At 37.5% G+C, this 16,164-nt stretch overlaps 1 protein-coding gene across 7 annotated transcripts in view; it reads right to left on the reverse strand.

Moving 5' to 3' along the window:
• Window positions 1-10,784: 10,784 nt before the first annotated feature.
• Window positions 10,785-16,164, reverse strand: part of LOC126334718 (transmembrane protein 94) — a 461,078-nt gene continuing 455,698 nt past the window's right edge. For all 7 annotated transcript variants that reach the window (XM_049997238.1, XM_049997237.1, XM_049997233.1 and 4 more), the window contains one exon: window positions 10,785-12,346. In XM_049997238.1, coding sequence (XP_049853195.1) covers window positions 12,274-12,346 — 73 coding nt within the window. In that variant the 3' untranslated portion in view covers window positions 10,785-12,273. The remainder of the gene's footprint in view (window positions 12,347-16,164) is intronic.

Consider the following 16,164-nt stretch of genomic DNA (forward strand, 5'->3'; position numbering starts at 1 on the left):
CCTGAGCACAGACTGTCCTTTCTGCCTCTTGTATTTAATTTTCTATTTTTTTTGAGGTGAATCCATAATTCTTTCTGATGAAATTCTGGTAAGTACTCAGTTAATCCTGTCTTACATATATCATTCTGTAAATGCTAACGTGAACAGGGTGTATACAGGGACAAGCAAAAAAAATTCCCGGGTTTTTCCCGGATTTCCCGGTTGAAAATACACTTTCTTCCGGGTGAACATACACTTTTCCCGTGTTAAGTGATAGTATACTTTTCCTTGGTACTGTAAAAATTATCACTCCTTTGAATGTTTATGGTTTTATATGCTGACGTAGAATTCCCCGGCACTTAAGAAAACGAAACTGAGGGGGGGAAAACACGTTTTGGAAAGATCTTTGATGTGCAGCAACATGTATGCTGCATATTTTCATGTTATGAAGGTATAAATTAGAATTCCACCATACACTGCATGTTACTTTCCAAAGCATTGAAATCAAGTTGCGAAGCACTTTTGTAAGCCAGTCATAGCTCGTGTTACGTGATCTCGCCAACCGAAGACAGCATAGGACACGTAATGTAGTCAGCCAATAGCAAGATCACTGTTACGTAGTGTGAAAACACAAATAGGAAAAGTTAATGGTTTAAATTAAAATACATAGTGTTGCTACAAGAAAAACAAAGCTTTCACATATAATCGTGGTCTCGAAGATTAATAAGCTGCAATAGACGCTAAGCTTCCACATATTATGTTGATCTTTTTAGCGCGTGTTACACTTTCAGATATATCACACAAATGTTCCAGTAAAATTTTTAATAACGACATAAATTTCTGATCTTCTGAGCTCGAAATTCTTCTAGATGGTCGTCCTCAAAGAGTTGATTTTTAACTGAGAGTCAAATGCTCTGTGATTTAAGAAATTCATCGTACATTCTCGCACATTGTTCATCTTGTGTAAAAGTAAATTTACTTTGAAAGTAATGCCTTTCAAACAACCATTCGCAATATTTTCCTGTGACCTGTTAGAAACTGATTCGTTTCTGCAGTTGCCGAGAGCGCCAGATAACATGCGCCACTGCTCATGCGCAGCTATGATGATGCAGGAAGCTTGTATGTTCGTAAGTGTAAAGCATTAAAAGATCTTGCACTATGTAATAAAACAAATAAGACATCAAAGGATACTTGAAGAGTATCGAAATTTCATGTACCATACTAAAATGCATAATGTAATAAAACAAATAAGACATCAAAGGATACTTGAAGAGTATCGAAATTTCATGAACCATACTAAAATGCATAATTCGGCTTAAAGTGCACATTCGTATGTCCATATTCGAATGTAAATTTTCTTGAGTACCAGTACTGTCTGTTACATCACACACATCGGAAGCAATTTGTTGTTAGGAAGCATTGCATAGTCTTCCTAAAGCCTTTGACACACTTTGCTGTTGGCAGACGCTTATATGAGCACTAAGTTTTGCTGTTGTATATGGCGCATTTCCTTTGCGACTTAAGTTTTATTTTCGTTTTTTTTTTTCCCCCCCCCTCTCGTTCATGTTTTGTTGCTGCAGTATTATTCCGCAGAAGCAAGATACAGCAATATCCTTTGTTGGAGTATTGATTATTACCAGTCAAAATCACAAAAATTTAAATGAAAGCTAAAAAATAATAGACTTCCCGAATTCTAAAAGATTCACAAGATTTTCCCGGTTTTCTCTCGGATGAAAAAATTCTCGGGTTTTTCCCGGATCTCCCGGTTGTCCCGGGTCATAGACACCCTGGTGAATCATTGTCTGAAATGAACAGTTTCTATCTGTTTGCTTTTGGAGCAGTACAAAACATAAATATCATTTCTGTTATGTTTGCTACAAGCATGAATAAAGAAAGAAATGTTCCAGATTTTACTGCACTAATCTTCTTTCCTCATTATCACTGCAGTACTGGAGACTGTATAATTAAGAATTCCTACAAATGAATATTGTTACAAATAGTCCACTACAGTTCAAAAGAAACAATTATGTACATAATTACAATGTTCTTGTTGTTGTTCATACTGTTCATACATACACTCAATTTTTAGCTATGGAATGCTTTTTCTGGAGAACAAATAAAGGAAGCATAACACAATTTTCAAACTGCAGAAAAGGACCATAAGAATAATGACCAAAAATAGTAGTTGAGCTCACTGTAAGGATCTGTTAAAAACACTATAGATTTTTACCTGGGCCTTGTGAATATATGCACCAATCAGTTGTACACATCAAAAATAACATTAATAGTCACTGCACGAACAGCTTTACCCACAAGATATTGACTGAACTTACATTTACCAAAAAAGAATAAACATAAAGCAGAAAACTGCTTTTTCTGCCATGATATAAAATGGTACAATAAATTACCAAAGGAGATTAAAACAAACTGACTTATAATGGCAGTTAAAAAGTACCTATTAAGCAATACATTCTATATACCGAAGAATTACTGAGATAACCAAGAGTAGGGGTTCGGTTTGCAACACAAATAAATAATAATACTAATAATGATGATAAAACATCTAACATCCCACATAACACTTTCACCCTATATTTTTTTCTTTCTTTTACCTTTTCCTCCCAACACTATGAAATGTATGATACTATCACATCATCCTCTTTCTCAGCTCAGCATTTCACTCATTATAGTGGGATGCTGGCTCAGTTTTTCAGGTTAGGAAATGGGAAATTGCAGTGCACAAAATGGTTCTGACATAGCTGACAGCATGTATAGTGTTATGAAACAATGTGTGTATAATGTGAGCAGTGACTGGGAGTGACAAATGAATGAACAGTGTAGCATTAGCCTTTTTCAAGATTAAATAACTTATTTGTATAACAGTATTGAACACTAGGGGTAAGCCAAATGGGGCAGCACTGCTTTAAACCGCGTGGTCTTGCATTTGGGAGGGTGAAGGTTCCTAACTTCATCCAGCCGTCTTTTCTGTGGTACCTCATAAATTATTTCAGGTAAATGCCAGGACAGTTGCTACTATGTGGTCACAGCAGACTACCTGTTTTGTCCTTGTCATACTAGATCTGTAAGCTTACATATGTGACTAACTTTATTTTTGTTGTTCTTAAATTGTAATAGCAAGGCATGTCCATTATCCTTAAAAAAAAAAAAAAAAAAAAAAAAAAAAAAAAAAAAAAAAAAAAGAAAGAAGACCAATGAATGAATAAAACTACTACTACTATCACTGACCGTATCTGCTGGAACAATAATGACGTCTTCATCCTATTTACGTCACTGAGTATTTGCAGAACTAAGTGCTCAGGGTTTTTGTTTTTAATGAAGTAAACACCAGAAAAACGAACTACCTATCTTCATACCTTCTGACAATGTGCCACACAGCAGAAATAAAATATTAGCCAGAGAAATGTGTCTGAAGACCATGAATGCTAACAGATATGTGTCGCCAAGTATGCTGAGACCTACTGCGGTGTGTCAGCACAATGCTGATCCATAATGCTGCATTTCCACTAAAAACAGACAGCACATGCTCACCTTACTCCCTTGGGAAGAATAGATGAAAAAATATGTTAGGATAATAGAAATAAATATCACTAGAAGCACTGCTGGCAAATAAAATTTCAGTGCCATGAAGGTAGCATGCAACAAACAGAAAAATGGCGTGAACAATACTGAGTGCTTGGATATGCAAATAAGTCAGTTTTCAGCATAAAGCAGATAGCAGTAATGCCATTTGTGTTCTATATTTAATATATGTTCTATATGTAAAGCCCCCCCCCCTCCCCCCCGCAACCCATGAACCATGGACCTTGCCGTTGTTGGGGAGGCTTGCGTGCCTCAGAGATACAGATAGCCGTACCACAGGTGCAACCACAACAGAAGGGTATCTGTTGAGAGGCCAGACAAACGTGTGGTTCCTGAAGAGGGACAGCAGCCTTTTCAGTAGTTGCAAGGGCAACAGTCTGGATGATTGGCTGGTCTGGCCTAGTAACAATAACCAAAACAGCCTTGCTGTGCTGGTACTGCGAACGGCTGAAAGCAAGGGGAAACTACAGCCGTAATTTTTCCCGAGGGCATGCAGTTTTGCTGTATGATTAAATGATGATGGCGTCCTCTTGGGTAAAATATTCCGGAGGTAAAATAGTCCCCCATTCGAATCTCCGGGCGGGGTCTACTCAAGAGGATGTCGTTATCAGGAGAAAGGAAACTGGCGTTCTACAGGTCGGAGCGTGGAATGTCAGATCCCTTAATCGGGCAGGTAGGTTAGAAAATTTAAAAAGGGAAATGGATAGGTTAAAGTTAGATATAGTGGGGATTAGCGAAGTTCGGTGGCAGGAGGAACAAGACTTCTGGTCAGGTGACTACAGGGTTATAAATACAAAATCAAATAGGGGTAATGCAGGAGTAGGTTTAATGATGAATAGGAAAATAGGAATGCGTGTAAGCTACTACAAAGAGCATAGGGAACGCATTATTGTGGCCAAGATGGATACGAAGCCCACACCTACTACAGTAGTACAAGTTTATATGCCAACTAGCTCTGCAGATGACGAAGAAATTGAAGAAATGTATGATGAAATAAAAGAAATTATTCAGATAGTGAAGGGTGACGAAAATTTAATAGTCACGGGTGACTGGAATTCAGTAGTAGGAAAGAGGGAGAGAAGGAAACGTAGCAGGTGAATATGGATTGGGGCTAAGAAATGAAAGAGGAAGCCGCCTGGTAGAATTTTGCGCAGAGCACAACTTAATCGTAGCTACCACTTGGTTCAAGAATCATAAAAGAAGGCTGTATACATGGAAGAAACCTGGAGATACTGACAGGTTTCAGATAACATCTACATCTAGGAAACGTTACGGTCATCACATGCATGCTTAAGACTATATAGCATTTTAAAACTTGTTCTTTTGGCTTACCCACTACATCTACATTCATACTCCGCAAGCCACCTGATTTAGATTATATAATGGTAAGACAGAGATTTAGAAACCAGGTTTTAAATTTTAAGACATTTCCAGGGGCAGATGTGGACTCTGACCACAATCGATTGGTTATGACTTGTAGATTAAAACTGAAGAAACTGCAAAAAGGCGGGAATTTAAGGAGATGGGACCTGAATAAACTGAAAGAACCAGAGGTTGTACAGAGTTTCAGGGAGAGCAAAAGAGAACAATTGACAGGAATTGGGGAAAAAGTAATACAGTAGATGAAGAATGGGTAGCTTTGAGGGATGAAGTAGTGAAAGTAGCAGAGGATCAAGTAGGTAAAAAGATGAGAGTTAGTAGAAATCCTTGGGTAACAGAAGAAAGATTGAATTTAATTGATGAAAGGAGAAAATATAAAAATGCATTAAATGAAGCAGGCAAAAAGGAATACAAACATATCAAAAATGAGATCAACAGAAAGTGCAAAATTGGCTAAGCAGGGATAGCTAGAGAACAAATGTAAGGATGTAGAGGCTTATCTCACTACGGGCAAGATAGATACTGCCTACAGAAAAATTAAAGAGACCTTTGGAGATAAGAGAACCACTTGTATGAATATCAAGAGCTCAGATGGAAACCCAGTTCTAAGCAAAGAAGGGAAAGCAGAAAGGTGGAAGGAGTATATAGAGGGTCTATACAAGGGAGATATACTTGACGACAATATTATGGAAATGGAAGAGGATGTAGATGAAGACGAAATGGGAGATACGATCTGCGTGAAGAGTTTGACAGAGCACTGAAAGACCTGAGTCGAAACAAGGCCCCCGGAGTAGACAACATTCCACTGTAAGTACTGACGGCCTTGGGAGAGCCAGTCCTGACAAAACTCTACCATCTGGTGAGCAAGATGTATGAAGCAGGTGAAATACCCTCAGACTTCAAGAAGAATATAATAATTCCAATCCCAAAGAATGCAGGTATTGACAGATGTGAAAATTACTGAACTATCAGTTTAATAAGTCACACTGCAAAACACTAACACGAATTCTTTACAGACGAATGGAAAAACTAGTAGAAGCCAACCTCGGGGAAGATCAGTTTGGATTCCGTAGAAATGTTGGAACACGTGAGGCAATACTGACCCTACGACTTATCTTAGAAGCTAGATTAAGGAAGGGCAAGCCTATGTTTCTAGCATTTGTAGACTTAGAGGAAGCTTTTGACAATGTTGACTGGAATACCCTCTTTCAAGTTCTGAAGGTCGCAGGGGTAAAATACAGGGAGCAAAAGGCTATTTACAATTTGTACAGAAACCAGAGGGCAGTTATTAGAGTCGAGGGACATGAAAGGGAAGCAGCGGTTGGGAAGGGTGTGAGACAGGGTTGTAGCCTCTCCCCGATGTTATTCAATCTGTGTATTGAGCAAGCAGTGAATGAAACAAAAATTTGGAGTAGGTATTAAAATCCATGGAGAAGAAATAAAAACTTTGAGGTTAGCCGATGACATTGTAATTCTGTCAGAGACAGCAAAGGACTTGGAAGAGCAGTTGAACGGAATAGATAGGGTCTTGAAAGGAGGATATAAGATGAACATCAACAAAAGCAAAACGAGGGTAAGGGATTGTAATCGAATTAAGTCGGGTGATGCTGAGGGAATTAGATTAGGAAATGAGACACTTAAAGTAGTAAAGGAGTTTTGCTATTTGGGGAGCAAAATAACTGATGATGGTCGAAGTAGAGAGGATATAAAATGTAGACTGGCAATGGCAAGGAAAGGGTTTCTGAAGAAGAGAAATTTGTTAACATCGAGTATAGATTTAAGTGTCAGGAAGTCATTTCTGAAAGTATTTGTATGGAGTGTAGCCATGTATGGATGTGAAACATGGACGATAAATAGTTTGGACAAGAAGAGAATAGAAGCTTTCGAAATGTGGTGCTACAGAAGAATGCTGAAGATTAGATGGGTAGATCACATAACTAATGAGGAAGTAATGAGTATGATTGGGGAGAAGTTTGTGGCACAACGTGGCTTGAAGAAGGGATCGGTTGGTAGGACATGTTCTGACGCATCAAGGGATCACCAATATGGTACTGGAGGGCAGCATGGAGGATAAAAATCATAGAGGGAGACCAAGAGATGAATACACTAGGCAGATTCAGAAGAATGTAGGTTGCACTAGGTACTGGGAGATGAAGAAGCCTGCACAGGATAGAGTAGCATGGAGAGCTGCATCAAACCAGTCTCAGGACTGAAGACAATAACATGTAATTAAAGATTATGTAGTACATTTCAGAAATCACATTTGAACTTTGTTTGATTGTCATATTATGAATCAAGTAAGAAGGAGAAAATCTACAAGTATGTGTCTGAATTTGTTAGGATTATTGTATACCAAGACTGCAGTTTATGATTCTACAATATTGCTGCCCACATTGGCCGATATCTCACAACTGCGAATATGAAATTCATGGCTTCAGGAGGGCCATACTCAATGCCGTGCACGATCTTAATAGCGCCACTGTAACAGAACTGGTCGGTAGGGTTGGGTTGTTTTGTGGGAAGAGATCAAACAGGGAGGTCATCGGTCTCATTGGATTAGGGAAGGATGGGGAAGGAAATCGGCTGTGCCCTTTCAAAGGAACCATCCCAGCATTTGCTTGGAGCGATTTAGGGAAATCACGGAAAACCTAAATCAGGATGGCTGGACACCGGATTGAACCATCATCCTCCCGAATGCGAGTCCAGTGTGCTACCACTGCGCCACCTCGCTCGAACTGGTTGGTACTCCTGTCTTCACTACATATTGTAGAATACAATACTTTCATTAAATTCATAATGCAATCCAACGGACTGAGACTCTAATAACATAATTCATTCTTATATTTTTTCATAAATAGAAATAATATATAAATTTGACACAATTTTTATTTCCAATTTAATGTGAGACTGTAATTATATTTTAAAATTATTGTCATTATCCTATTTGCGTAATTTATTCTGAAAATATTTCTAAAATAAGTATTTAATTATATTGGAACTCTTTGCGTGTGAAGGATCGATGTAAGATAATACTGATATAAAAGCAGTGCCTTGATTTCTAACATTAGACTTGTACTCACTCCATTCCAGATCTCTACTGTGAGGTCCTTAACTCATTGAGACTGGACCCTCATCAAATTTTATAATGTTACTTGTATGGCTGCTGGAGGCCAACTTTATACAAGGCTGTTGTCTAATTTTGTTGAGTTGTCACAGAAGTGACATTAGAAGAGCTGATGATGTGGTTCTTTGTCTTCTTCTTCTTCTTCTTTTGTGAGGAACCATAATAAGGTGGTCACTTACAGGAGCACTTTTTTGGGGATCCACTTGTTGTGAAGATCAGGAACAAATGACTGAATTACTGGGATAGTGTGGGACACAACAACATATCACAGAAAAATGTTCCAAAGGCCAACTTTTGTATCGCAAACCATGGCTATTAATAACAATAATATTACAACGAACATACAATGTCTTAGCATTAAAGAAATGTTTACGCCATTCAAGTAATGTGTCTACGTGAAGTCTTATCTACATTTCATTCCTACCACACAGACTCATCACAAGCACAAGATACACATTTGACAGTTCATAATGTGTTTCCAGGAAGGACTTTACCCAGTACAAGAGTGTGGAATTCATATGTTGTCCCAAATGCTTGTTGATTAGTACAGTACTATGACTCAGCCTTGTGGAATGCTTACTAATAGTGTGCCAACAGAATGATTAAAACAGTGCACCAGACCAATTCTTAATTTTGAAACTTTCACCCAGCTAACTTAGCCACCTGTGTCTTAATTTGACAAGGATTTTCTCCTGCAGTTGCTAATTCCACACAAGGCCTTACACAATATTGTAGGAATAGTTCTTTCAGGGGTAGGACTAATGCGTGTTACATATGCTTCAGCTGTGTGGGGTACCTTGCATGGTGTAACACACTGCATCAGAAAAATCACTCATTAAAGTGAAAATACTCATTAAAAGCTGAATATCTGCGATGGAATCCTGAGAGGGTGCAGGCCATAAAACAGTGAAGAAGGAAGGAAGATTTATTTGAGGATAAGAGAAAATGAGCCACAGGTGGATAAAAAAAATTAAGCAGAAGTATATGAAAGAATTATGGAGATATTAAATCTGCAAGAGGGGAAGGGAGTGAAAGAATAGGAACTGTGAGGGAAAAGGAAAATGTAGAGGGACTGGTTGGTGCACAGAAAATAAGTTTGGTGAAAACAATTGTGGACTGACAACAAGCACTACAGAAGATTCATGTTAGTGGTGTATTACTAAATTTGTGATGTCTGATGGAGGAGAATGATTTCAACATGTGTAGTTCAGAGAAGTTTATTACAGAAGTGTACAGATAGCCTCCTACCAAGACAGCAGGAGCCAAAAAAAAATCTAAGGTTTCTTCAAGGATAGTTTATTGCAGGAATATATCAAACACGTCGATTTCAAACTGAATAACATATTTCGTCATCATTATATATATAAAATTCAACCCATGTATAGGCTTATGCCACCAATTTAGATTTCAGTTCTCATAACAGTGCTTTTAATACTTTCTATTACGGGTCACAAGAACCTGGAAGAGACTAAAATATTAAATTTATGATTTTGAAAGAAGACCAAAACACTTGAAATGGCGAAAAACTTACACTGTTAGTGATCTGATGTTCGAGATACTGTTGTAAATTCAAGAAAGATATGTTAATGTACAAGTCTGGTTAAGCTGCTGTTCATTCTGGTCATCATCTTCTAACATGCAGATCCATTTAATTTTTATTGTCATTCTGCATCTATTTTGTGACAGTGACTATGATTCATGTGTTAAACAAAATATTGTTCTTTAATTATCACTTGTGAATAACTGATTGTAACAGTAATTCAGTCTTGCAGTGCATGTTTCCCGTCTTGATCAACAATCACCCCTACAAACTTACTTCCTGTTTCTACAGATCTTGTCAGGTTGATATGAGATTTGGAACAACATTCGTTTTGCAGAACTAATGAGCTGCAGTCATGTGGAATAGATTATGTTACTTTACATGTAATCAGAGAAACAAAAAGAAAGTTAAGTCTCCCACAACATTTTTATTAAAAAAGTTTTTGATGGTGCTGAGCCATAGTCATGCAGTATTTTTTGAATGAATAATCCACCATCTGGCTGTGTAGTACTGTATTTTTCTTCTATACTATTTAGATTTTGGCTTTTATGTCACTACTGAACACAATGCTTAGAGTTCTTAGACCATTAATACAGCATATCTGGTAGCACTGTACTTGATCATGGCACAAAAGTCAAAATCTGGATAGTACAGAATAAAAATACAGTAATATACAATCAAATGGCAGTTTATTCTAAAAAGAGACAATTTTTATTCATCCTCCAAATCTAAGTGTAAAAAGACAACTGTCAAGATGCTTTCTCCCACCATATTTCACACATACATTTGGCCCTAATATGGACCTGTCGTAAGAAAACTTCCAGGAAAATTATATTATACATCACAGAAAAACATTAGGGGAAAGTGTACTTGTTGATTTTAGCATAACCTCATTAGGCAAATATAAAAGTTTCATTTCAGAGTTCAGAACATATTTAGCACATTGTTGTGTGTCTTGGATTTAATTAAAGTAGCTTTTCCAGCTAGAATGGAAAATCCAGGATGGAATAAAATAAATATATGAAGACAGATAAGCGCTCAACAAATAAACACTATGTCATTTAACCAGTGCATATTATCTACAAATCAATAATAAAATAATATCACAGAAAAAAATGAATCATTTTCTGTATCTGTTTGTTACAAACATGGAATAATCAATGAGCAGAAAATGTTCATGTTTATTGATGTATTTCATTATAAATGTCATTTCCAAAACCACAACATTCTCACCAGTTACAATGTGACAATTTAAAAAAAAAAAAATTACTGTAGCATCAATTCTAGTTTGTTATTACACATGTAAGAACAGTATGAAACACACATATAAAATTATCATCATTGGTGCAACATACATATTACTAAGACAAAGTCTTGTCATATCAGATAAAATATAATTATTGCATTCTTTTAATCAAGCTGTCTTTGAACTTACTGAATGCTGTGGCAACATGTTGTTTTATAACAATATAGCAGAGCAACCTCATCATATAAGTCAGTATAGGTAAACATGGAATGAATTGAGCTACCTGCATGTATTTTTTACTCAGTGACTTGGGTAAGCATGTAAAAATGGTCAATAACAAAGTTATGTAGTTTGATAGCACCACATGTTTTTTCCAACATATTCTTTGATTGACGACATTGCTTTAAAAGGTAAATTAAGTCTCATGAAAGCAGCAAGGGCACTGTTCCTATAGAATTCAATCATATAACAATTAACAATTGATTTTTCTTCATTCTCTATTTTCCCATTTCCACTGTTGCACTAAACTATCTTTCCAGCTACACAGTACGTTTTGTGTATGGGAAAAAGGGAAGTGCTGTCTGTGCAAATAAACAGCTGACAGAAAAGATCTACATTGTGTTGAGAAATTCTGTCTTCCACGAAAATGGGCACAAAAATAATACAGTGGAAGTTTTGTGAGTTTCATTTCAGATTAATCATGAATATGAATCTTTGAAAATACATGATCTTAAGAGAAAGATCCAGAGAGTAACAAAATTCTGTAAGCGACAGTGATTTTCCACTGACTGACTTATAGTTCTTGCAACAGGTACACATGGGATCCACAAGCACTGGGGAAGAGAGAGAAAAAAAAAAAAACATTCACTGCCTCATCCAGAAACTGGTATTCAATGTTAATGATTACTCTAACACATTTGTCATAAAACGTACGACAGACATAAGAAATAGTGAACACTAACCATCCCATTTGCATACGAAATTTCTTGAAAACTCCTAGCATTTTCATTTTCATACATTATTTTTTGCTATTAGTTTGATATTTCTGAATTTCATGATCCTGCTTAACTGCCCCAAGTTTTGTGTTTAGGAGCCCCTATCCCAGTGTGAAGTATTATTCTTTACTCATATTCTTTGCTTATTCAGCAAACAATGCCTCTTTGTTTTGTACTGGCAACAGTTTCTATCGTATTCTTCGCCAGTCTACCTGATAGTCTGTTCACTAAAATTTGTAACCTCTCCTTACATTCCTTATTTGTCCAGCTTTTAGTACAGTTATCCTTCACTCACTTCAATTATTCCAATGTAAATCTGTTCCTTCACTTTGACGTGTGAGGAAGCAAGATGCAACTCTGGAATTACTTAATACAAGTGTAAAAGGCAATAGCTGTACTTTATGTATGTCTAGAATGGTGAATTCATTCCTAATTTTGTTCCAAATTCAAGTCTTGCCCGTTTCTGATATCGAACATTGACCCTGAAAGAAAAAAAAAAAAAAGAAGAAAATTGAGTGTTACAATTTTATATGAAAAATTCATACTCCACAAAATAAAAATAATCTTAAAAATGTGGCAACATGTGTTGCTAACAAAACAGATTATTTCCTGTGTCTAAATTAATTCTAATGTAAATTTCATCTTCTGATAAACATCAGTACAAAAATGTGGCTCTTTAAGAAGGAAAGCTCTATATTTATTGCACACAATAATTTGAGTCAGGAGCAGCGTGAAAATCTTCCGCAGTTATTTTTGTGATGATACTACTGGCTCTGTGTGTTTACTGTTCCTAATTTAGTTAAATATGGTAGGGAAAATTCTGTCAGAATATAAATAATTTACTAGTATTGATGATAACTCACTGAACAGTAAAAGCACTGAGTCATCAACAGGCAACAAAAAAGAATGTAAACTTCAATAGCTTTGGGGCAAAATCCCTTTTCTCCATTATTTCCTTTAGTAAAGCTAAGTAGTAGGTGCTTCCCCCAGTTCCTCACAAGTTAAACAAAATAATGACATAACTATATACTTCATCTATGTCTAAGGTGTTACAATTGAATATGATTTGCATGAGGAGAAAATGTAAAACAATGACATATGTGATCATAATAATAATTGGCAACCAATGTTGTACAATTGCAGTGAAGTCATGGGATGTTCAATTGACTCTTTTATTAGAACATGTTATGCATTTCGGGATTACACCCACCTTCAGACATCACAAACTTCAACTCCTTCGTAACCAACCAGGCACACACCATTGACAACTCAAAGAAAGTGTCCAATAGCATATGACAATAACTGCGACACAAGCAGTCTTGAGTGTATACGCTCTGCTTCAAGACTGCTTGTGTCGTAGTTATAGTCATATCTTATTGGACACTTTCTTTGAGTTGTCACGGGTGTATGTCTGGTTGGTTAGGAAGGAGTTGAAGTTTGTCACGTCTGAAGATGCATAACATGTTCTAATAACAGAGTCAATTGATTATCTCATGACTTTATTGCGATTGTGCAGCATTGGTTGCCCACTATTAACATAAAAATGATCACAGGCCTCAGACAGGATTTTATGTTCTGTATATTATATGTGATCATACAATGTGGGCTTGTGAGTGAGTGAGTGAGTGAGTGAGTGAGAGAGAGAGAGAGAGAGAGAGAGAGAGAGAGAGAGAGAGAGTGGCCAAAAACTCAAATGTACAGCAGTCTTTTTGTTGTGCCTCCCTGAGACTCAACATCTCCCATATAACATTGTCATTATTCAATTCTGGATTTCCCACTGTTTGATTTTAACGCACAAAAATGTGCACGATATTTATGGTTTGGTTATTGATTGACTTTACGCAGAGTGACTGTAAATGATGGACTCGATTCTGTACTTCAGTGTTTTACAAAATATACACGGTATATTATTGATATAAGTTGCATTTAATTATGCTGACATGAACGTTTATAGATGTTCACAGTGAACCCCCACCCCTCCTCCTCCCTCTCACAGCTACAAGGTTAACATACAGATAGTAGAAGAATTCATCCCACACTCAATGAAGAAAGTGTTTTGCAACTGAGTTCACTGCAGCTGTGATACAGTGTTCTGGTTCATACAGTGCTGCTACTTATTTTGTGGGACACTGCCTTAACAAAGACTCTTTCAGGTCAGGTGGAAGGGTTTCATGCTCAAATGAGAGCTGTAGTGTAGCTATGGCCATGGTCAACTGACCTGAACAGGCATTGTTGCATAAATCAAATAAAAATGTATCCCTCAAAGCATGGCAAGGAGGGAGCAGAGTTGTGGGAAGGGAGGGGGGTCTCTTTAGATGAGGTGTAGGAAGGCTCCATAAAAACATAAACCCTTTTGAGTGCAAATCGTAATCCAACTAACCCAGAGTACTGTGAGGGTTCTCTCCTCCTTGATACAATCTTCTTTCTCGTTTCAGAGGGACCCTGCCTTCTACTAGACATCTCCTGTGAAATGACTGCTATTATCTAGTAACAGGTGCTGGTAGGTTCACAAACAAGGATTTAAATTCTGATCAACAAAAACTACTCCAAAAGTCCATTACAGGAACAGAGTCTCAAATCCAATTCTGTGTTTTCTACAGGTCTCTACAGGTACTGAGTCCCATGATCACAGAACTTTGTCATGGATGGTGCTCCATCGCACACCACACTGTTCTTTAGATTCCGAGCCATGCCAGGTTGAAAATATTTTTAATAATCATTTTATAAATGTAGTGGAAAATATAGGCACTAGCTGCTCACCAGATAGGGCAGAACTCTATATGAAAGAGGCATTCCCGGTGCAAACAAATGAAATTGAAATCCTACCCACCTCACCGTCTGAAATTAAGAAAATAATAAATTCACTTAAGAATAAAAACTCACATGAAACTGATGGTATCTCCAATAGAATACTAAAATCTTGTCCACACCTGATAAGTCGAGTTCTTAGCCACATATGTAATAGCTCATTGAATCAACAACGATAAACACCTACTGATTGGTTTTCACAGGTTATTTTTCAATTATAGTATAGATACCCTTTCCCCTGCGGCTTTGCCTGTATGTTTCTCCAACATATATATTGAATTCACTCCTTTCTCCTCCTTTCTGTGTCCTACCCCGTCAACCTGGCCACTTCATCCTCACCTGTCTATCTCCCTCTCTCTCTTCATCTTCTCCCCCTTCTCTTTGTCCATTTCCTTCACCCCCCCCCCTCTCTCTTTGACCATATCTTCCTCCCTCTCTCTCTCTTTCCATCTTCACATCTCCCTCTTCATTTATCAACTGCCCACCCACCCCTCTATACCTTACACCTGCTTCATGCATCTCCTCCACCTCCTTTCTCTCTGTCCACTTCTTACTCTCCCTCACCCTGTTCACACCCTCCTCTATCATCTCAACCTGCAATACAGTTCAATAAAGCAGGCTGATAATGTTCCCTTAATATTCCTGTCATGCTGGGCAGGCTAAACACCAGTGGCTTGAAAATCAGTTATTTGTTCCCGACATACAGGCTGCCATGCAAAACAGGTTGACAAAGCAGGCTGATATTACTCAAACATGACATGTCTGTCATAAAGGGCAGCCTACATGTCTGCGCCTGGGAAATCGTTTCTTGCCCGACATATAGGCTGCCCTGCAAAACACATTCATCTGGCAGGCCAATACTGTTTTCACACAACATGCCTGTGCTGCAGTGCTGCCTGTAAGTGGGGGAGGGGAGGGGGAGCTGGAAAATACACGTTTTTGCCTGGATCTCCGCTCCTATCGGCACTAGGAGGTTATAAACCCCACAGTGCAGGTAATTGTGAGGCCTACTGTTTTGTGCTAAACTTGGTTGAAATCCAGCCCGGGGTTTGGAAGAAGATCCCATACATACACACATACACTTTGCTTTATATATTAATGCTCATGTGCCAGGAGAGGAATCTAAGGTGGATGAAAATGTTCTCCTCAATGAACCTTTTTGAAGAACGTACGATGACTGCCCAAATTATGATATCAAAATAACAACTGTACATCTCAATTCCCAAGTGCCAATTAAAATAATCAGTCCGACACTGATTACACAAGAAACATACAACTAGTACTCATACAATTAATTTAGTTTAATTTGTAATATACCAAAACATGATTGCTGGATCTACACTTTTCCCAAACAAAAATATCCACATGGAAACATGAAAATCAAGCTGAATGGGGTCATGCATTAATAGATGCTAGACTCAAATGCAAGAAATCTCAGGGGCCCACAAAGACTTAGATCATTACCTGATATGGAGAAGAGTCAGTACAAGGA

This window comes from Schistocerca gregaria, chromosome 2 (assembly GCF_023897955.1).
Source record: "Schistocerca gregaria isolate iqSchGreg1 chromosome 2, iqSchGreg1.2, whole genome shotgun sequence".
NCBI lineage: Eukaryota > Metazoa > Arthropoda > Insecta > Orthoptera > Acrididae > Schistocerca > Schistocerca gregaria.